The following is a 23,678-nucleotide window of genomic DNA, read 5'->3' as shown; positions in this document are numbered from 1 at the left end:
GTTCTATCATTAAGAGCTATAACGAATTACAGAGAAGAAAAGGAGAGAGAGAGAGAGACTGCTGAACCAGGATCAAAGTTAAAACCTGGGGTGCTAGCCCAACTCAGAGCTTTATGCTTCTTCACACTGTTTCTGTTATGTGAACGAAACAGAGAAAACAAAATTATTGTGCCTTTTGAAAATCTGGCAGAAGTCACAGTGGGACTGATTCTTTCTGAAAATCTAGCCTTATCTCAGCAACCTGAGCTGTGTAGCTTGACAGTAGGCTGCCTCCCTACTGCTTCTTTTTTTCTTGTGCTAGAGATGCATTCAGCTAGTGCTGCTTTGGAAAATACCCGGCAGAAATACATGTGTATAATTCTGAACATTAGTGACTTCTATCTATTTTGCATTTGCAGTTCTAAGGAGAAAAAGTGTGTAGAGGCCTAGCTTGAAGTAATGGATCTATTAAGTTAACCCTATGCTGTTGTCAAAGGGCAGTTCAGTTTGGTAGTTGATTATTTCTCTGTTATTATGTTGTTCTTATGCTCAAATGGCAAGAAATGGGATTTCAGGAAAAGTTCACAGAGTCATTAGCTTGACTCAAACTGTTGCACTGTTCCACAGCCTCAGCTGTACCTAGGTTTCAGATTTCTGTCCTATTCAGTTCTTAGTGCAATAACATCCATTGATGGCATGGAGGGTGGGGCAAGGTGGGCATTTACTAGACAGTTAGGCTGTATGAGACATTCACACTCAGGAGTGATGTTAACAAACTCCTCTGTGGCCCATGTTGGCACGGACAGTTGGTTTAACAATGCGTTAGCGAGTCGTGGTTAACGCTGTTTTCCAACAGGTTTTTAACTATATCCAGGTGACATGATGGAAAACACAATGGTCCCTTTCTGTGCTGACAGCTGAGTTGTGTTTGCCATGGGGTCTGTTACCATGACTCCTCCAACACAACCTAATTTTCTAGTGGTAACCAGCTCTGGGAGAAAGCGCTCTCTCTTAACGCCCCCTGCATGTGATATGGCTTTTCATAGGGAAGCTAGAAAGGCCTTGGAAAATTCACCTCAGCGTTACTTGCTCTTGTAGATTATCACCTTCCTAGCCAGATGACTGTTTCTGGGCAGGTCTCAGGATTCTTAGAACAAGTCTGGCCAGAAAGTGGTACCTGAAGGTACATGAGAGATGTAACTGGAGAGCGCATTCATACGGCGTTACACTAGAACATGGCAGAGGAGGCCGGTAGGGGGACTGTGGATGCTGGGCCAGATGTAAACATACGCAGGACCCCTGGAAAGGGCACAAGCAGTGTGGCTGGGTCTGCCACTAAATGATCACTCACATGGCTTGTCGTTAGGCATATCCTAGGAAGACAGAATGCGCCTCTCTGTTACTGTTGTTAGCAGCAGGATGATACAGCAGTGCACGTGGCTTCATGCTCAGATAGACTAGCCTTCAGGTTTGGTAGCAGCAGCAAAGGCAGGCTGGAGATGCCAGGAAATCTGAGTTGGGTAGAATTCATCAGTGGCACAGCCTGGGTCTGCACTCTCCTGATCAGAAAGCTGCTCGTGCATCCTTAAGGGCCAGCCCTGCTGTTCAGGAGTCTGTGGTTCCCACTTCACTGCCAGCATACAATGCTGGTAGGACAGGGCTGGGCGTGCAGGGAGCCAGGGGCCTGCAGGAGTCAGAGAAAACAGTGCTAATGACCCCAGTGTGTGGCCCTGCCCATACCTCAGTCGTGTCAGTGTTCCATTTCAGTAGGCTAAGCAGCAATTGGAACGTGATGAGACGGCAGTGGAAAAGGGCTGGTTTATAAATACCTGCTCAGCGTCATGACCAAGCTACAACAGCTTCTACCTCAGCTGGTGCTGCTGCTGGGAGTTCCTGGCAGAGTGCTGCTGCTGCTGGGGTGATATGTCTGGCCAAGGGGCAGGGACAACGTTAGACCCATCTGCACATGCCAAAAGGGAAGTTCAGAGCAATGGGATGGAAGACAATGGGCAAATCACCTTCTCTGAGCGAGAAGTACAGCCCCCCACCCATTACTGAGCCCCCACTTAGGTACAACCTCCTCCAGAGCACAGCCTCCAATCATCGCTCTGTGGCTGGGTGGGGCAAGGGACTGACAGAGGTCAATGGAATGCCAGGAAGCGCTTAGCCTTTGTCTCTCATGGGAGCGGAATGGGGCCGTTCTCCATCACAAGAGGAAGGATGTGGTGAGAGCCCTAATCTGGGATGACTCCTGTGTGATGTCAGACCAGTCACTTAGGCTTGGATCTTCAAAGGTATTTAGGCACCCGCTTTCCATTGATTTCAGTGGGTGTTACATGCCTACATAACTTTGAGAACCAGGGTCTCAGTCTTTGTGTGCCTCGGTTTCCCACCTGTACAATGGGGATAATAACATCTTCCTACCTCACAGGGGTGTTGAGGGATCAGTACTTTAAAGATTGTGAGGTGCTCAGATTGTAGGTGATGAGGGTGATCATTGTCAGCAGAATTAATTCCTTATTTCTAATGGGTTTGTTAGTTTAACAGAATACTTGTCTTAAACATACTGCCTGTTCAGGCCAACTGAAGTGAAAGCACCGTGTTCTTCCAGATTGTATTCCACAGGCATAATGTGTCAAAAATGCCTTCTAATGCTCCTTTCAGTCCCTCAGTAAGGCTTTGTCTACACTACACAGCTTTTAGCGACATGGCCGTCTCGCTAAAAGTGTAAATGCTGTTTTGTTGACAAAATACTTCCCCCCTCTATGAGTGGGGTTTGCGTTGTTGACAGGAGAGCGCCCCTGCCGACAACGAGCCATTTACACTGCCATTTGCCGCGCAAAACTTTTGTCTGGGGGGGGGGGTGTGGCTTTTTTACGCACCTGTGAACTACAAAAGTTTTGTCATTCAATTGGCAGAGTAGACAAAGCCTAAAAAGTGATTCCATTTGTTTGCCTATTTTGTAAGCTCCTTGGGACAGACACTACAAAACTTGTCTGCATCTCATACAGCTCCAGCTACACCGTGCTTAACAAATCCTAAGTGATAATAATTAAAAGGAAAATCCCGCCATTTGCAATTAGCAGATACATTTATAATCAGAGAATGATGATGCAGTAGCTTTGCTGTCAAACACAAATAGGATGACAAAGCAGCTGACTTGTGATTTAGCAGCTTGTTGGGTTCTTCCATCTAATGAGATCAGTCACTCCCCACCTTGTGTATCCTGATCGCTAATTAGCCTGAGGATTTAACCAATGTGCACCATCAAAGTGCTGTTTAATGGTCCTAAAATAATTGAAGATGATCACTTTTGGCATCTTTCCAGGAACTTCAGAGCAGACTGCTAGCGCTTCAGTTAGTTTGGATCATGCCAGGTTTTAGCACAGAAGCTTCAGGAAAAATAGAAAAATGGCTTATGGACCTGGAGTTGCAGCAAATAGTCATGTCCAGCCTGTCCATGTGGCTGTGTGATGAATTCATATGCAGAGGTGCCTTGGTTTTCTGGGGGGGATTAGAGAGTTCTGAGCTTGATTATTCTTTCATGTGCTTTGACTGTGAGCTGGCCCATGGCAGGTCAACCAGATATAGGGATGATGGGATTCTTTCAGCACGGGCACACGCTACAGCAGTCTAAAGTGTCAGGCTTCCAGCTCGCTGAAAACCCTTGCAGGGCTAGATGGGTTCCCTGCCTGTGTGTGTTCTGGTTCTGTAAATTCAGAGCTAGACTTTGCTGCTTTTGCATCACGCGGCATTCCCCCAGCTCATATTTACATTTACTTGGGTGAACTTTTTACCTTTCCTGTGTTTCCCTTTCAGACTTCACTACCAGCCTGCTGAGTACCATTGCTAGCTTACCTGATGGCTTAGCGTGGCATAGTTATTGCTTCATGAGCCTTTACATTTACCATTTAAGGGCAAGGACTTCAGACGGTTTCAGCATCCAGAAGAGCTCATTGTTCTCAGTGGGAACTGCTGGGTGCTGAGCATATTTGAATATCCAGCTACTTCAGTCAGGTGCCTCAGTGGGAGCTGAGCGCTTTTGAAAATCTGGCCCCTAACCTCCTGTCTAATTTAGTATGGCATAAAGGCCTCATTTGCAGAAGTGCTGAGCATTCGCAACTCCTACTTGTGTCAGTGGGAGCTGAGTGTTCCCTGAAGATCAAACTCTGAGGCTACATCTATACTGCGATCACAGACCAGCGGCATGGAGTCTCAGAGCTTGGGTCAACTGACTTGGGCTCATAGGGCTTGGGCTCCCCAGCTAAAAACAACCCTTTGGACTCAGGTCAGAATCTGGGCTCAAACCCGGTGAAGGGGGAGAGTCTCAGAGCCCAGGTTCCAGTCTGAGCCCAAATGTCTACAGTGCTATTTTTAGCACTGCCTGCAGCCCAAGCCCTGCTAGCCTGAGTCAATTGACCTGAGCTCTGAAACTCAGGTCTTTTATTGCAATGTAGTTGTATTCTGAGTCTCTCCGTATTGTTATCCTTGGCTAAGCATGTTACCAAGAGCTCAGTTTACCCATCACACACTTATCCTCTTTTTCACACACGAGCTGTTTGAAATAATCTGTTTTTCTGCACTAAACTGAGGACTATCGGACCACAAGCAGTAAATCCACATTAGGTTTCTCAAGATGGTTGGATTTAATCCAGGAGCCGTTTTAAGGAATACAGAGTATGTAAAATGGATGTGTTTATCTGGAGGCTGATCCAGAGTCCATAGACAGCAGTGAAAGGACTCCCAGTGACTTCTGTGCGCTTTTGTTCTTTTGTTAGTTTTTCAATCCAGCTCGGTACACTTTATTTTATTTTAGGCAATGGTACTTAGCATTAATGCACAATGATTTCTCTAAAAATATGAGTGAATATCTCTTTAAAATCTTAGTTTTCAAATTTACAACTTGGACATAAAATAGCTAGATGATTGTTTTATTAAAATGGGACCGAACTCCTTCTCTCTTACTACTGTTTGCTGGTTTCCTTCACAGCCTATGAATATTATCCCAGATATATTAAAAAAAAAAAAAAAAAGACCTGCAAAGTATAAGATCTGAGTTACAGATTCCACTCCTATTTTGCCTCGTGTGTCATGGAAATACACCCCCCATTCCTTTTTTAAAATATGTTGTTCAGTAAATACAATGACATTAATGACGACTTGACTGCCCCTTTTATTTCTTAAACCTCATCTCACATACTGCTGCTCCTCCTAGATCAGCTAACTTCAAGAATTTCACCTTTATCCAGCTGAATGAAGAATTTTCGAGAGGGAAAGGATTAGACATAGGTGCTCGCATTTGGAAAGGAAACAACGTCGTTCTCTTTTTTTGTGATGTAGATATCTACTTCACTGCTGAATTCCTGAACACCTGTAGATTGAACACACAGCCAGGTATGGCTACCCAGGGCATTTACTCCTTTAAACAGACTTCTCTTTGTTGTGCAATAACCTTCACTAACATGTTCCCTCTTTCAGGTGGGTAAGGCATTCTTAACATTCAGCTTAACTAAGGCTTGTCTGAGGGCTGGTCTATACTGGGGGGAGGGGCAGGGTGGATGTCGATGTAAGATACGCAACTTCAGCTATGGGAATACCGTAGCTGAAGTCGACATATCTTATTTTGACTTACCTTCCATCCTCACGGTGCGGGATCAACGGCCACGGCTCCCCTGTCAACTCCGTTTCCGCCTCTCGCCCTGGTGGAGTTCCGGAGTCGACGGGAGCACGTTCGGGGATCAATTTATTGCGTCTAGACGAGACGCGATATATCAATCCCCAATAGATCGATCGCTACCTGCCGATCCGGTGGGTAGTGTGGACGTAGCCTAAGAGTAAAGACGTATATTGCTGATTGTCACATTTTAGATAGAGTGAAAAGAAAAACAAATTGTCGGCTTCCACTATGATTGAATTCCTTGCCTTTGTCACCTTGTTTTCTGGGGCCCATCTGGGTCATTTTATCAAACTACATCCACATGTTCACATTCTCCATCTAAACCACAACACTCTGAGACTGTGGGCCTTCTCTAAAACCCAGGGAAGGCAATGGAAGTCTTTCTATAGATTTGAATGGCATTTGGATCAAGCCCTAAGTCTGTTTCCAGTTTCACAGAGAAGCACAAGTTTAATCTAGTTTTAGAGCATCAAACAACTTTATCGGTAATAACTTTCTTTTTTAATCCATTTTGATTTCTAGGGAAGAAAGTATTTTACCCAGTTCTTTTCAGCCAGTATAACCCAGGTATAATATACGGGCATCATGGTTCCATCCCGCCCTTAGAACAGCAGCTGGTAAGTAACTGGCTCTAAAAATGCATGCTTTGAACTGTGCATAAAACTTCCCCTTGAGGAAGACATCTGTGCTTGCGAATAGAATTTCACCATCTCGGGTCCATTGAGATGGGGTGTGCGGAATATGTAACTTATTGTGTGGCACGTTCTGTAATAATGTTTCACACTCTAGCAGCTTAGCAAACAGCTTTATCTTAAAGCATATTTGATATTTACATTTGTAAATTAAGAATTTAAATGTAGGCTGTTTGTCTGCCAGAAGAGACATTATGTTGACCAGATCCCACTTCAGGGAGAGTACAGCTCTGGGGCTAATGAACCCTGTACTTTTCTTAGCTTCCTCGTCTGTCTAAGGTAACAAGACTGTTTCCCTACCTTGTGTTTTGTGAGGCCAAATGATGTCCATAAAGAGTTTGGAGCTCATTGGACTGATGGTGCAGGGAAGGTAATTAATCATTTGAACAGACTCCCACAGGCAGTAGTGTGGATTCTCCATCACTTGAGGTTTAAGTTGAAACTGGATGTTTTTCTAAAAGCTAGGCTCTAACTCAGGGGTCAGCAACCTGCAGCATACGTGCCAAAGGCAACCGGGGTCCCGGCCACCGGCCCTGCTCAGCCCGCTGCCGGCCACTCAGCCCACTGCTGGTCTGGGGTTCCGGCTGCCACCCGCACTGCCGGGCTGGCACGTGAAACCTTTTCTCGGCATGTGAAACCTAAATTAATGAAGACTTGGCACACCACTTCCGACAAGTTGCTGGCCCCTGATCTAGCTCAACCCCAAGGTGTTCGACTCAGTGCAACAATGGCTGGGTGCTATGCAGGAGATCAGACTAGATATGATCCTTATGGTCCCTTTTTGCCTTAAAATGTATGGGCCAGAATGTTCACAGGTGTAAATCATTGTAGCCCCATTGACTTCAATCCGGCCCCATGCATGAATAAGGACAAAGAGTTGCTATTTTAAAATGCTGTAGTGAGGCATGCAGTGTGAGTTAAGGCCAGACATCTCTGGCGGGCCAGAGGGAAGGTGGGGGGGAGTGATAGCTCAGTGGTTTGAGCATTGGTGTGCTAAACCCAGTCTTGTGAGTTCAATCCCTGAGGGGGGCATTTAGGGATCTGGGGTAAAAAAAATAGTTGTTGTTTGATCCTGCTTTGAGCAGGGGGTTAGACTAGATGACCTCCCGAGGTCCCTTCCAACCCTAATAAAAAAAAAAACCAGTTGGGGAGGAGTCAGAGTGAATCCCCTCTCCAGAGAAGTTACTTTACTCGGGACAGAAAAGTTGCTTTGCAGCACTGTTCTGGAAGCAGGCGGCAGAGGTCCAGCTCCTTCACGCTCTTGCTCTGTCATGTGCTGATGTTATAGGAGGTGCTTGAGAATTTGCTCCATTTGCACACACAGTCACTGCACTCCTGCTTCTCCCTAAAGACCCTGCTCATCCAACTGGGTCTCCACCCGTGGGCCCACACACGTGCCCCGGCTATGGTGACCCTTGGAACTCATAAACCCAGAGCTGTAGAATCCAGGAATTAAGAAGCCTTGTGGCTTCAGGTAGGTTCCCCTCTGCTCAGGTCCGTTCTGACCACAGCCAGTAAAGAAGCCTCCAGGGCTTGCCAGAGCTCATCCCACCTCTGTGTCAGGGTTCAGTGTACCCCCGCACCCCAAGGGCCCAACAAAAGCTATAAGGTGGGATTTTGAAAAGGACCAAAAGGCCAGATCTGCGAAGGCATGTAGGCATTGCTGCACTCAGCATTGCAATGGCTAACAGATTTAGATGCCTCATTCTCATTTTCAAAAGTGATTTAGGCACTCACAAGCCTAAATCCCATCAATTGTCAATGAGATGTTGGCTCTTAGGTGCCTAAATCCTATTTGGAAAATGTGTTAGGCTCCTAAATACATTAGGCACTGCACTGCAGCAACACCTTTACAAATCTGGGCTAAATAACCGAGGCGCACACGCCCCATTGACTTTGCCTGTTGAAAACACCATCCCAGGTGTTTTAAAATCCTTTCCTGCTGTTACCATACTTATCCTATCTGAGACATTATACAGTGGCTGGCCATATTCATCTCAGATAGAAGCAGGAGACTCTCCTATCAGATGAGGGGGAGAAAATACAAAATAGGGCTTGTTTACAAAGCAGACGATTTGTATGGTGAACAGGAAAAAGCTTTTTCCTCATTTACAGTGGGATCAGTGAACAGACAACAGATTCGCGAAACTATTCCGTGTGAAATATCCTCTGTGTTATTAAAATGAGAGCTTGGAAAAATCCATTGAACTGTTTATTCCAAACAAAACCTTTCCTGATACCACCACTGAATTCACACTAGCGCTTATCTTTCTGCTGCAGCCTGGCCAGAGAACCCCAAGCTTGTCAACACTTTGTATAGGGAAGGAAACAAAAATGTCATTATAAAACTAAAGTTACACCCCACTGTTCACTTTGTCAGGACTGCACAAATATTTATAGCTAACATCAGAATTGCACAGTGTGATGCCTGCCTCAGAGAATGATCTTGCTATAAAGAAGAGACATTGCCAATATCATTTTTATGTAGTTAATCATATTTTCATTCCAGCTTTCTTCCTGGGCAAATGGCCAGATCAGTGCCATTAAAATAAGAACACTGTTGGCCGCCTACCGTGCTGCTTGCGCAGCTGAGGAAGTTGCCCTCACAAAGCTTTGAAAGAAATTGATTTGTGCTGTAGCGGCTAGTTCTAATGGGAAATTATAGTGCTAATGCAGACAAAGAATGTGCTGTAAAGCTACTGCTATGGCCATTTCCTGTTCCAGTGCAGGCTTGTAACAGATGGCTTCTTAGTGCCTATTAATGGATTTGCAGTTTATGGCTATTACAGGGGAAGAAGTGAGATCAGAGATGGATGCAGTAGTGGCAGAAAAGCAAAAGAAGCAGACTGAAATAAGACCAGGCTAGTACTGAAAATGGAGATATGAAAAGAACCAGAAGGGTGGTCAGTGGGCTACAGGGGGGCTTGCCATCAGGGGTGAATTCCCAGCTCTGACACAAACATGTGTAACCTTGGGCAAGGCACTTAGGCCAAGATTTCCAAAAATAGGTGCCTAATGCCAGGACCCAACACCCATATTTAGGTGGCCATGTAGGTGGCTTGATTTTTCAATAGTACTGAGCACCTGGCAGCTCTGCTTGATGTCATTGGGTGCTGCTGGATGCTCAGCACTTGAGAAGATCAGGCAACTTACTTAGACACCACAATACAAACTTAGGCCCAAAACTCTAGATCCCTGTTTTTGGAGATCTTGGTCTTCACCTCACTGTGCCTCAGTTTGTCATCTATAAAATCAGGACAATGGCACCTCTGTTGTCTGTCTCACCAATGTAGATGGTTAGCTCCTTGGGGGCTGTGTATTACTACGTCTCAGTGCAGCGCCTAGCACCATAACGCCCTGAACTTGGTTAGCTCCTCTGGTCCCTGCTGTATTTCAAATAATATTTCACTCTCACAGGCTCTCCTCATTTTTTATCTCAATTTGTAGGAGGTCTTAAGTCATTTTGTTCCACCAGCCAAATTGCGTCTGTAAACAGTGTCACATTAGTACTGAGTCATTTTAGAAGAGCCCTGAAGTCATTTTGCTAGTGCAGCATTTTTGTAAACTGTAATCAAAAGGTGCCACCCACCTGTCCCATGCATGAGACTGGCGCACTTCATGATGTATGAATACATCCCCAAGAAAGATTCGGATCTTGTGGAAAATAAACTGTCATTTAGAATAACAACCTTCCTGGTTATGAAAATAATCTTCAGAAGGTGACTGTTGTGATGCAGTGTTTTCCTGAGTCTGTAGCCAGCCAGCCTGCAGTTAATTTTAGCAGAAACTTTCAGCGGAAGTCTGCCACTATTGAAGTCAGTTAGAGCTGGGTCAGGCCCTTATCCACTGATAGGGTATAATGTAGTAAGGGATAGAAGAAGGTGGGGTGGCTGTCCCCATTCCCAGCCACCCTGTAGGAGTGTCCCTCTTTTGCTCAGGTTACAAATTCTGCTGCTCTGATATAAATGTTCCTTTCCCCCCCAGGTTATAAAAAAGGAAACTGGATTCTGGAGAGACTTTGGCTTTGGAATGACATGTCAGTACAGGTCTGATTTTATCAACATAGGTAAGAACGTGCACTTAACTAAACCTGCTTCAGAGATGCTAGCTCAGATCCTCTTCCCCAGCGCAGCCCCTTTGTGCAGGGCTGGCTGACAACATTTTGGCACCTGAGGCAGGGAGCTCAAATGACACTTGGGCCAAAACTTTGAAAGGTCTCAATTCTGCCTTCTTTCTGTTCTACTCCTCTCATGGTGCTGCTCTGCTACCTACCCCAATAAAGGAGAACTAACACCTTAAAATGCCTTGTTCAAAAATTGAAAGTAACGCTTACATTTGCTGTTCAGGCGTTTGAAAGTTAACTTTTCTTGTCTGCATAGTAAACACTGGCATTTTTATCTGTTTGAATAATCAAAGTGGTGCTTTCCGTGTCTTCTTGGTTGCAAAGATTTTAACTGCTTCCTGCTGAAGGTCCACCGTCTGGGCCAGCTCATGCTCTATTGAGATGGTTGCAAGGCTGACCAGCCTCTCCTGTGCGTTGTGGAGTGTAGATGTGTTTTTATTAACTTCAGTTTGGAGAAGCTGCATCCACTGGGAACTGTTACAGGAAGTGTTAGAAGTATGCGCAGAGCAACAAAAGCATTTGGAAATAGGGTGGTCATCTTATTTGTGCGCATATATTCCAGAACAGCCTTTGGAGTTGATCCTCCTGAAATGTATCTTGAAAGTTCAGTTCATCACCTAAATCACTCGCATCAATATCATGCACGTCATCATGTGTCAACACTGTCTCTAGTGCCCTGCATTGCTGGTGTAGGACTTCTTCAGGTAGAGTGAGGAGTTTTGGAATATCATATAACATCCCAAATATACTGCTGTGTTCCTTGAGCTGCATGAAATGTTCTTCAACTGACTGTATTGCACAATCTAGCACCTAGTTAAAGAATTCAACTTTGAATTGTTGTTTGGGGTCTCTTATGGGATTATCCTGTGCCTCGTCATCAAAATGTCATCTTCGGTGACTCTTGTATTCTTGAATGGGTGGGAAAATAGCTTCGGTGTGAAGTTCCTCTGCCAACTTCTGTGCACTCTTCAGAACGTTTTGAAATCCCTCATCTGACCAATAAGACTGTAGGTAGGACTTTGCTTTGTCCAGTTATCATAGAATCTCAGGGTTGGAAGGGAACTCAGGAAGCCATCTAGTCCAACCCCCTGCTCAAAGGGAGACCCATCCCCAGACAGATTTTTGCCCCAGATCCCTAAATGCCCCCACAAGGATTGAGCTCACAACCTTGGGTTTAGCAGGTCAATGCTCAAACCACTGAGCTATCCCTCCCCCCAAAAATCAAGGAGGGTACTTAAGAGCTGCCTCTTGAAGTTCTTGGGGGATTCCACAGAGGGAAATGATCCCCCCTATACCTGCTCAGGGACTTGAACCCTGGACCCTCAAAAACAATTGAGTCCAGCCCCCTGCCTTCACTAGCATTAGTTGATATATCTGGAGCAATGGAACAAGGCCAACACCTTGGAGTCTCTTGCTTACAACATTTATTTCAAACAGTATGTGATGCCACAACATTAAGCCACACAGAAATTTGAAGTTATGTATGTTTCTGGTGATTCCATTTCCCTCTGCCACTGTTCTCCCACAAACAGTCCCTGTCATAGCATTATCCTCCATAATGGCAACTATGGCATCATCTGTCTTCCCAATTTGGTGTTTGATAGGCTTTATCGCCTCCATGTGACTTTCCCATTGTGTGGCACTCAGTGGTTTCAGTGTCAAAGAGGATGTTCCCAGGTGTTGCTTCAAAATTTGCCATTGATGAGTTGATGCAGAGAAAAATACATAGATGCTTTGAATTACATTAAAAAATTCAGCAGCCTCACTAGAAGCTGATGCTGCATCACTGGCCGCCAAGTTCAATGGATGAGAACTGCATGGGACAAAAAAGCTTGAGGGTTTAACAATCAGATCCGTGTCTGCACTCTGCTGTTCTTTCCTCTTGTGTTGGCAACATTATCGTAGCCCTGACCTCTCACGTCAGCTATTGCAATTCCTGTATCCTCCAGCTTTTTAAGAAGCATATTTGTCATACCAGCTCCTGTAGTATCATCAACGTCAATAAATTCTAGAAAATGCTCTGTGACAGTCACCATTGCAGGGACATTTTAACTAGATTCTGTTGTTGTTACAAAACGCACCATTAAAGTCATTTGTTCCGTATGGCTGATGTCAGGTGTGCAGTCCAGAAAAGCAGAGTAATATCTTGCTGACTTCAGATCTGCCATAATCTTCTGTTTGACTTTTGTTGCCAGTAACTGTATGATCTCATTTTGAATTGTTTTTCCAAGGTAGTGGTGTGTGCACATTTCTTGGGTGGTGACTCTTCTTAGATGCTCCTGGAGTACGGCATCAAACTCGGCCATCAGCTCCACAATTTTAAGGAAGTTTCCATTGTTTGGCACGTACAGCTGATCTGAAGTGTCATGCAGTGCTAGGTTTTGGGTAGCAAGCATTCTCACAATGGCAATGAGCCTTTTCAGAACATTTTGCCAGCAAAGAGACTCTGGTGCAATTTTCTTTTGATACTGATCATCTATAGTAGCCTTTAACCTTAGTCGCATCTCAAGCTCTTTCCACCTATGAAATCATAGAATCCTAGAATATCAGGGTTGGAAGGGATCTCAGGAGGTCATCTAGTCCAACTCCCTGCTCAAAGCAGGACCAATTCCCAGCTAAATCACTGAAATGCTCTCTGGTGATTTGCTGCCTTCTCATGGCATGCCAGATTTCTAGCCAGATTTTTCCAATCATTTGTTCCTGTAGAACCCATTGTGGCTGGAACATTAGACTGGAAGAGTTTGCAACAAAAGCAGTGTGCAGCATTCTGGGTTTTTGAGTACATAAGCCATGGCCTCTCCACTTTGTCACCATTGGGGATTTCATGCCCGTAATGTGTTGGATGGAAACTTCTATTTTCATTGTCTTTGGGGAACATGAAGTTTTTCACTTGCTGTGGCCCATGCAGTACAAGGAAGTCCCTCAGGCTACTGCTCAAGTGAGTCCATGGTCCTGGATCATCTAGACTTAAGGAACTAAACTCAGCAGCAGCTGTTTCTTGTGCCTCTACCACACTCTTCTCTGATCTACACTTTTCTTCAGGAATGTGCATGGTTCCATCCATTTGAGGTCAAGCTATGGATGCTGCAGTAGCTGCCAGGTCACCTGCACTCTGACTAACTGGAAGATCAGGCATCTCCTCACCACTCACATCCTCACTGTGGCTGGAAGGCTCACCATGAACATCTGTCTCTATGTATCTCAGGAGAGCTCCTTCCTGCTTAGATAGAAAAGCTTCCTTTGCTTACTTGCTTTTTCTGAATGCTGCCCCAGAGGGGTGTTTTCTTCTTTCGCTCATGACTGCTGTTCCGTGCCAGCTATAGTGGCTCTCAACACTCAACTGAAGGGGACCGATAAGCAGGCTGGTAGCAGGGCCTGAGTGAGGGAAGGTATCAGCGTCTTAAGGGCCTAACTGGCTCCTACTACTTCAGCTGTCTGCCTGTTCGCCTCAGGTGGGTTCAGGGAAGCAGCAGTAAACAGGAAGCTCCCTGAGAAATTGGTATGAATCAGTCCAGGCTCCTGGGGGTGCTAGAAAGGTACATAAGAGGCTCCTCCACACTCTCTCTCCCTGCAGCTCCTGCTTTTTTCTGTTATTCCCTCTCACCTTTTCTCCTGCCTGCCTGTTATGTCTCTTGTGCCCTCCTTCCTCCAGCATAGCACCCCACCATCTCTGTGCATCTAGAGCAGAGAGAATACATATGCACCAGCAGCAGACACAGTTTTCTACACTCTGGGTCCTATCGGCACCCCCTCACAGTCTGGAACCTGGGGTGCCCGCCTCAATTCACCTCATGGTAAGGCCAGCCCTGCCTTTGCGCCACTCCCCTGTGAAGGGGTCGTGGCCTACCACTACTGTACTATGGCTATTCCTACCTGCCATATGGGGCCCTAGGGGCTGTATCCAGCTGGCACACTTTAGAGCAGCCCCAAAGCTACTCTAAACTACTCCAGGACCCTTTGGTCTCCCCAGCCAACTATTAGTTGTGCCCAGTCGCTATTGGGCACAGCTGAGAATCTAGTTCATTTACACTATTCAGGGCTAATTCCGACTGGGTATCAGAAATGTATTATGATGAAACAGCTGTTTCCAATATAGTCCTTTTAAAATTCTCTATTTAAAATGGCCCTTGGGCCCAGGGCCAGTGCAACCATTTAGGCGAACTAGGTGGTTGCCTAGGGCGACAAGATTTGGGGGCGCCAAAAAGTGGCACCCCCAAAAAATTTTTTAAATGGTTGCAGCCGCTGCTGCTGGAGGGGTTGAGCTGCCGGCGGCAGCAGCTGCCTGCCGCCGGCAGCCCAAGGTGTCCCCCGGGTCAGTGGCGCCGCCGCCGCAGCACGGGCAGCCCAAGGTGTCCCCTCCGGTCAGTGCGCGCGTCGCGCGCAAGCCCGGCCAGCCAGTGCCGCCCCTACCGCCCCCGGGGTCAGTGCCGCGCCGCCGCGCCGGCAGCCCCAGGGGCACCCCCTCCCGGGATCAGGGCAGCCCCTGGGTCAGTGCGCTTGCCGCCGCAGCCCGGCAGCCAGGGCGCCCTTGCCCCCGGGTCAGCGAGCCGCAGCGGCACACCAGGCACCCCCCCCCTCGGAGTCAGGGTAGGCCCCCTAGGGTCAGTGCGCCGCTGCATAGCGCATGGCAGCCAGGGCGCACCGCCCGCCCCCATGGTGTCAGCACAGGCCGCTGCCGCAGCCGGCAACCAAAGGGGGTCCCTGGCCCAGGTGAAAGCCCGGTCTGCGGCATGCCTGCGAGGCGCTCTAAACCCTGGGTCAGGGTGCCGCCAGCAGCCCGGGGTTTCCCTGGGTCAGGGCACCGCCGGAGGGGGCAGCAGGCAGCTCCCGTGGAGCTGCCGTAGTGGTGCCTGCGGATGGTCGGCTGCTCGGGCGGCTCCGGTGGACCGCCCGCAGGCACCACTGCGGCAGCTCCACCAGAGCCGGGACCAGCACGGGGGGGGGCGGCGAAATTGCCGTCTGCCTAGGGAGCTCAAAATCCTAGCGCCGGTCCTGCTTGGGCCTTTGCATTTGGAAGAACTGAGGACAGAGTTGTTGATGGAGAAATCTCATTAAGTATAACAGAACTTCCCTCCTTGACATCTTCAAAGACAGAGGGTGAAGAAACAGTGCCTGAACTCACTTCTTTCTGCACTGTTTGCAGTCAGAGCGAGCGGCCAGTGCTTGGTTAACTGGGGTGTGGGGAGAGGGATGGGAGCTCCTGGAGAGCCTAGTGAATATTTTATAGTGAATAGTGGGACCCAGTGACTGTTCCTGGCCCTCGTGCACAGGAGTCCCCTCTCCATCAGATGGGCATTCAGCTGCAGCTGGCGGGAAGAGTAAGGCATAGCTGCTATTTATGCCTGTGAATGGCCCATGGGTCCTCTGCTCTCTGTAGGCATGCACAGCAGGTACCACGCAGCCTCTCAGACCATTATCTTTACCCTGCCAGCCACCAGCTGCACCACTGACAAATCCTGCACCATTGGCTGCAACTGCAAAACACCCATTGGCTTCATCCCCAACGGCACAAACTCAGCAGCATCACCTTCAGCTAGTAGCCCAGAGCTTTCCTTATAGACAACACCCAATTGCCGCCCTGCGACCAGTGCAGGTGCTGAGAGAGGAGCTGCATATGCTGCCCTGATGGCAACCCAACTCTGACTGTGCAAGGCCTATTTCAGAGCTCAGGGCTCTCCCAGTCCTTCCACCTCTCTAGTCTCCCATCCCAATTCATAAACCAGAGTCAGAGTGTGCTCACCTATATACTCTCATCCTGCAACCAGTAGAGACAGGCCCAAAGATGTTAGGGGAGTCCAGAGAGCCCCAGTCAGCCACGTCAGCATTTCACAGGACAGTAAGCCTGGCCCACACCAGCCTCAAGCTCTTAGTCAACACTCCCCTTCCCACCCCAGAGCTGCTGTGAGTCCAGAAGAGGCAGGGACAGGTGCCTCCTTCCTGCCTCCCCCCCTCAACTTCTCCCATTTCATCTTTCTTCTCTCCCCCAACCCGCAAATCGAATGGGCTACCAAGTTCCCAACAGCTGCAGGAGGTGGGTGACATCAAGCGAGCAGGATGGCTGCTGCTTGGCTAGAGCTCTCCTGAAATACTTTATGGCCTTAGAGAATCAGGAGCCACCAGAAACTCAAGTATCTGGAGCTCTCCAAGCTCTGGGTGCTCTGACATTTCCTTCTGGTACCAAGAGCGCCTCTGCAAGCTGCCAGAAGGGTGCAGAACTGCCCAGGGGGCCTGGCTGTCAGAATATGGTGGAGAGGGGGAGCCCTCTGCTTGCCCCTGATGAGCCCTTCCAGAATGACCGTCTGCAACCCAATCAGCAAGGTCAGAGCCTGAGCCGCCACCCAGGAGCAGCCGCGGAGGCAGAACTGGGAGATTTGGGGTTGATTCAGGCATTCCAATCTGCTGGCTGCTTTAGCAGCTGAGAGCAGGCACTAAAAAAAGTGCAGGAGACTGGGGAAGAGAAGAAATAACATTAGAGTCCCAGGCTATTGAGTTTATGCATACATAGGAAGGAGTGTCATCTGGCCAAAGCTCTAACATACCATTACACTAATAAGCAGCTTCCTTCCTGACAGCTAGCAGAACTAAATCACTCCCCTCTACCACAACCCCCCAGCTCTATCCCTCTCCTCCATACCAGCCCACACAAACAGATGCACTTTGCAGGGTACCCTGAAGGTCAACACACCTTGGCTAGTTTAGCCCAGGTAGGGAAGCTTGTTCACCAGCCCTGCATGGAGGATGTTCTGCCTTTGACTCCAGCAGGAGCTTTTGAAAATGAGAAATGCAAATCACAGGCAGTAATTTTTTCTTCTTGGCTTCCAGTGGCTGACTTGCTTTCTGGCTCTGCTTTGCTTTGCAGAGGTCAAGGCTTATAAAGGAAACGCAATTGCAACCTTAAGCTGAGCTCTCATTTAGGAAACGGAGCATGCACGTAAGAACTGCTCGATGCAAACACAGAGCAGTTTGGTCTGCGGTGGCAGGTCAAGGGAAACAGACGTCTACAAATGTAGGAATTTTTGGCATTTCACGCTGTTTGCTGAAATTGGTCTAAATGTAAAGTGCACCAAAGCTGACAGCCACAGAGAAGAGCTGGGGTGTAATATGACAGCAGAACCTCTGTTTTACGAACTAATTGGGGACTGAGGCATTCATAAAGCTCCAAACGTTCATAAAATTGAACAGCTCAAAATAATAGTAGGCGCAGAGCACAAATTGCTGTGGGGTGCATGACACTGCTTTCTTTTTGTCCTTCAAACCACTGCCAAGTGAATTCCAAATGTACTGGGGGCATCAGAATATGATGGGCTGGCAACTTGTTCTTCACTGACCTCACTTTCATGATGTGATCTTTTTTCTTCTGGTCAGGAAAATGGTTCATGTAACTGCTCATTTGTAAGACTGGTGTTGGAGGGATGATTTTCCTGGTTGCAGTTTCCATGTACAGCCCATATATTTCTAGCATTATGTCTAATTTTCTTTGCATTAGGTGGCTTTGATCTGGACATTAAAGGCTGGGGAGGAGAAGATGTTCATCTCTACCGCAAATACCTTCACAGTAACCTTATCGTGGTCAGGACGCCTGTCCGAGGCCTCTTCCATCTCTGGCATGAAAAGCGCTGCCTGGATGAGCTGACCCCGGAGCAGTACAAGATGTGCATGCAATCCAAAGCCATGAATGAGGCTTCTCACAGCCAGCTGGGGATGCTCGTCTTCAGGCATGAGATTGAGGCTCACCTACGCAAACAGAAAACCAGCAGCAAAAAGACGTGAAGCCAAAACCCAACTAGTTGGTTGTATTTTCAAAAAGACTATAGCTGCTTAAAGAGAGTGTGGGAACCGGAGCAGAAAAGCGGGAGCTGGCAGGAAAAGGAAGACAAAAGGAAACGCTTGCGCTCCCTTTTCTTACCTTCCTTAGCAGAGCTTTTGAATATGCCGTTTAGCCTGCTGTCCCCCACTGGCTCATGCCACGAAATTGGAGGCAAAGGCAGAGCAAGATGGAAGATGGCAGAAACTAGTACCTTGTGTTTGATACTTGTGCGCCCTAACAAAGGGTTTGTTGCGGTTCATTGAAATATCCACGTGTGATGACAGCTGTCCTGATCCCGCAAAGACTTCTGGCCATCTTTCATATACTCCAGTGGGGTTGCTCATACACGTAAGTGTTGGCAGGACCAGGCCTCCCATGGCCTATGTATTCAAAAGTGAGGAGTGATTTTAGGGGTCCACTTTGACACACCTAAAAGGGGCCTGATTTTCAAAAAGCATAGAGCACCCGCCCTTCAAAAAACACTCGTTACAGGTGGCTCAAATAATATCCACAATCAGTAGTCACATTTGAAAATCTGGGCCAGTCTTTAATAGTTAGACACATTCACATTGAGTTTTCTAGAGATAAGCGCCTAAGAAAAGGCTTTCTGGAATCTAGAAAGCTAAAGATCAAGTAAAATATGAAATTCCAAAATGCTGGATAATGGTGTTATACTCCATTCTGTACATTAAACCAAAAATGAAAAGCCAGAGCTTGGAGCTTTCTTTGGACTAGCCTGTTGTTCTAGAGAACTTTAAGTATCTGGGTTGGTTTGTTCTAAAGTGAACATTTTTTTGCTTGTGAGTTATTTTGTGCCGATGTAAGTTTCCTACTTCAGGCCTTACTGAGAAATAGCACAACCTTCCTGTACGTTTTGAAAATGGTTTGCAGTTTAGATCATAGATCCATTTCTCTCACCAGTCAGGTCTCTATCCTGAAACTGGTTACCAGGTTGAAATGCACACCTTCTTTCTACTGGAGACAGAGCAAAGAGAATTCACTTATCTGAAGGAGAACACAAATACTGAAATGGAGAAACTTTTTTATTCCAATAGAAAAGGGAACATAATCTGCAATCCTGATTTAATGAGAGACTCTAAATAATGAATGTTGTACATAAGAGCAGCCATTCTGGGTCAGACCAAAGGCCCACCTAGCCCAGTAGCCTGTCTACTGACTGTGGCCAATGCCAGGTGCCCCTGAGGGAGTGAACAGAACAGGTAAATCATCAAGTGATCCATTCCCTGCCGCCCCTTCTCAGCTTCTGGCAAACAGAGGCTAGGGACACCATCCCTGCCCAGCCTGTCTAATAGCCATTGATGGACCTAATAGACACCAAAATGAATGAAGGACCTCTTTGTGACTTGTTTAGACCAAAGTATTCAGTATAAACCAAATCTAGCATTATACCCAATGCATAGTGGAGTTTTTTGTAAGAAATATATTTCTATGAAGGATAATTGGAGCCGCTAAGACTTGATATGCTGACAACGTTCCTAAGTGCTTCCCAGAAATTGATCTGCTTTTTAATTTTAAGAGTTTTCTTTGACATGTCTTATTGCTATCATAAAATATGTTCTTTTCATGCTGACTGTTGTTTCGTTCATCATTTTAGATTTTATTAACCAACAACAGAGGCATGGGCTGGCTGGCTGCTTTCCTAGCTTGATCTCATTGTTCAATAGCTTCAGAGTCTTTCAAGCCATTTGAGATACAAACTTGTATTGTCATTATTTCTGCATTTACCAGGTGGGAAGGCAGAGTGTAGGACAGCAGTGTAGCAATGACTAAGAGAGGGTTTATATGGCCATTGTACGGTAGGCGAACTACCCCCCTACCTCTTTGAAAGCGTGCTTTTGCAGGGGGGGGACATACTGAAAACACCCTATCATAAGTACCTTTTTTTACTTGACATTTTGAGTTATAGAAAGTGTGCTCGGTTTTCTTTAAAACTTGGTAGAAACGAGTACTAGGTTTTGTGAGACAAGACGTCAGAACACACCGTCGGCCTATTGAGTTAAAGGGACACCATTCAAAAACTTTATCCCTAGACCCTCAGTGTGCTGGAGAAATACCGAATGGATTCTAATGAGCTCTTTTACAAAGGGGTAGCACTGTAATGCTTAGAGGAAGAATTTCAGAGACGGTTGTAGGACCTACCAAAACTGTTTATCTAAGCCTGCTAACACTGCATTACCAGCTGCGCAAGACATCTGTTTTCAAACCTATGAAAATACGATAGCTAAATCAGTGCACCAGTAGAGGGGAAAGCAACAGGCTTATTTAAATCACACCCTTTGTACACAACCGATGTCTCCACAGCCCCTGTGAAGTGACTTGAGACTAGGTGCAGTGTCTGAGAGAGTGTGCCTCAAGCTCCCGCCCCCCAAAATGTGATTTGCCTGACAATCCTACTCTGCTTGTGCCCTGTATGTAGGATGGAGCTGAGCACTTTAAGTCTTAATCTGTCCTTGCCCCTGCAGGGGCATCTTCATCCATCCCCTTTTGTGCCCTTGCAAGCAGAGCTTTAAATTGACTGTGCTGTAATCCTGCTGCACCTTGGCCACAGCACCACTGTTTCAATCCCTCTGCTGCTCACTGCGGTGCCCCCTTAATGCAGACGCAGCTTTGGAGAGCAATGGCACTGCATGAATGAGGAGGGAAGGAAGGCAGCCGGCACGTAGGGCCTGTGCTGTTCTCTGGACAGTGTGATTGATTACAGCAGCTGGAAATTGCAGCTTGCACCTCCCTGGAAGTTAGACAAGGCAAGGACAGGAGCAGGGTGGGGAAGGGGGAAGAGAGAGCACGATCCTTATTAATTACACTCCTCCAGAACAGGACATAAAACTGGCTCTCAGAACAAGCTACAGTGAGACACAATACAGAAAGCATCTGCACCACAGGGGAAAATTGGTGGGTGCTCTGCACCCACTGGCAGCTCACTGCCCCATTCACCTCCGCCGCTGCTCCACCTCCTCCCCTAAGCACGCTGCTGAGTCCTGCTTCTCCCCCTCCCAGCGCTTGCGCTGTGAAACAACTGTTTCACACTGCGAAGTAGGGGGAGGAACAGGGCGTGCTTAGGGAAGAGACGTGGCCAGGGTGGGGATTTGGGAAGGGGTCCAAGAGGGGCAGGGAGGAGGGGGGCGCGAGCACCCAGCGGCACCAAGGAACGTTGGCACCTGTGACAGGAAGTATCCACACTAACTCTACAATGCTAGCTGTGCCCATCCTCCTACTGGGAACTCCTGCTCCTGATCCTGCGGAGCTGAGTCCCTGACCCTTTCACCTGGGTGCGCTACTGAGGCCTGGTCTACACTACGCTGTTAAACCGATTTTAACAGCGTTAAATCGATTTAACGCTGCACCCATCCACACTACACTGCTCTTTATATCAATTTAAAGGGCTCTTTAAATCGATTTCTGTACTCCTACAAAACGAGAGGAGTAATGCTAAAATCGATATTACTATATCGGAATAGTGTTAGTGTGGACAGAAATCGACATTATTGGCCTCATTATTTTACAGTAGCTACCCCCAGTGCACTGCTCCAGAAATCGATGCTAGCCTCGGCCCATGGACGCACACCACCGAATTAATGTGCCTAGTGTGGATGCGCACAATCGACTTTATAATATCTGTTTTATAAGATCGGTTTAAGCTAATTCGAATTTATCCTGTAGTGTAGACGTAGCCTGAGAGTACACAAATCGCCAAAGCAAGAATAGAGCTGGAGCTGCCTGGCCTCCCTGCACAGATGCTGGCACATCCTTGGGCTCTGCAAAGGGGCAAAAGGCTCTGAGGGGAAACACCACCTCAAACACCTGGAGCAGCTGCCACACTCATCCTGAGGGCGCAGCGAGGACCCAGGCTTGTACCTTGCACAGGAAGCCCGTGGTTATGGATATGATTTTGTCACAGTAAAATTAGGCAAAATTCACAGAACATCCATGGCAACAATGTACAAAATCAGGGTGTAGTGATAGCAACAAACAATGTGACACTTTAACAAAGTCTGACAGTAACATTTACACACAACAACATTAATGCACTTCTTTTCTTTGCCCTATCAAAGTAAACTGTGTTGAGTTTACATATGCATATCGTGCAATCATTTTTCAACCAAAAATAATGAAAAGCTATATACTAAAAATCAGTTATTTTTGTCCAATCCCTTTTGCAAAGTGTTGCCATTTTGGTCTGACAAGTTATACCTAGACAGCTTGTCATTTAGGCGGCGTCTGTTGTCCCCAAGCACATTTTTACAAGATGAGAAGGAGGGTTCATCGCCCACACTGTAGCCTGGTACTGCTAAGCATCACAGGCGACTCCTGCCAGAGCTAGGAATCTGGCCACCATGCTGCTCCAGAACTGGAAAACATCCTTGTTCCGTAATTCTTGACCGGCTCCAGTCAGCTAGATACTCACTCTGTGCTGGAATGCTGGCTTCAAGCAGTGATGTATTTTCAAATCCTGTGGACTCACAAATGTCAAGGTGTTTTGCTTGATTTGGCTCAAATACACATCCTGCACTGAAGTAACTGGCAGGTTGGTAAAAGCAGGCAGTTGAGTCAGTGGCCACGTATGACTTTTTTTTTATTAAGTTTTGTGAGAGGGCTGTTTTTGCTGGTGCATGTTGGCAGGTTTCAGAGTGGCTCTCTGCCCAAACCACAAGCTCAGGCAGGTCATTTTTCACTTGATGAGTATGAACTGTGGGATCTCCATAAGCTGTAAGCCTGTTTATGAGTCGGGATGCAAACTTTTAGAGCCTGGAGTGCGTCAGTAACTGCTGAGGATTGGTAAAGAGCAACAATCTCTTAAACACTTGTACTGGTACGACCATTCTCCTCTGTAAAACATGAAACGTAATCCTAAGCGTGTTCAGTGTGATAGAGGTTGGAACGCAGGCTCCCCTCTACCGTGTGGCAAGTGGTTATGCAGCATATACATTTTAAGACCAGAAGTGCCCCATGGTGATCATCTAATTTGCCCTCCTGCTTAGCACAGGACATAAAAACTTCACCCAGTCCTTCCTGCTTCAAGCCCATCTCTTGTTGCTGGGCTACAGTGCATTATTTTTAGAACGACATCGTCCCTTGATTTGAAGACTTCAAGTGATGGCGAATCCACCCCATTCCATAGGACACAGAATAGGAGTAAGGCGCCAGATACTCTTTTCAAAATGATCTGAAGGACTTTGTGTTGATGGCTTTCTTAAGTTGTGCAGAACAACCCCAAGCCACATGGAAGAAGAGAAATGAACTGGTAATTTAAACTGAAACTGGACTGATTTTTTGTTCACAATTTTGAAGATTGTGGAGCTTGCAAGTTGTCATTAGTGGAGGGGAGGGAGATAATTTATCTGATTTTCATAATATGCACCACCAATCCTGGTACTGATG

The 23,678-nt window shown here is 46.9% G+C and overlaps 1 protein-coding gene across 1 annotated transcript in view; it reads left to right on the top strand.

Moving 5' to 3' along the window:
* The window catches only part of CSGALNACT1 (chondroitin sulfate N-acetylgalactosaminyltransferase 1), a 40,757-nt gene extending 18,622 nt beyond the window's left edge, over nucleotides 1–22,135 (top strand). Inside the window, exons 4-7 of the mRNA XM_032796607.2 lie at nucleotides 5,195–5,373; nucleotides 6,179–6,273; nucleotides 10,333–10,414; nucleotides 17,958–22,135. Of these exons, the coding sequence (XP_032652498.1) occupies nucleotides 5,195–5,373; nucleotides 6,179–6,273; nucleotides 10,333–10,414; nucleotides 17,958–18,241 (640 nt within the window). The 3' untranslated portion in view covers nucleotides 18,242–22,135. The remainder of the gene's footprint in view (nucleotides 1–5,194; nucleotides 5,374–6,178; nucleotides 6,274–10,332; nucleotides 10,415–17,957) is intronic.
* Nucleotides 22,136–23,678: the final 1,543 nt, after the last annotated feature.

Source organism: Chelonoidis abingdonii, chromosome 5 (assembly GCF_003597395.2).
Source record: "Chelonoidis abingdonii isolate Lonesome George chromosome 5, CheloAbing_2.0, whole genome shotgun sequence".
In the NCBI taxonomy this organism is placed as follows: domain Eukaryota; kingdom Metazoa; phylum Chordata; order Testudines; family Testudinidae; genus Chelonoidis; species Chelonoidis abingdonii.
This window is presented reverse-complemented; position numbering and strand designations above follow the sequence as displayed.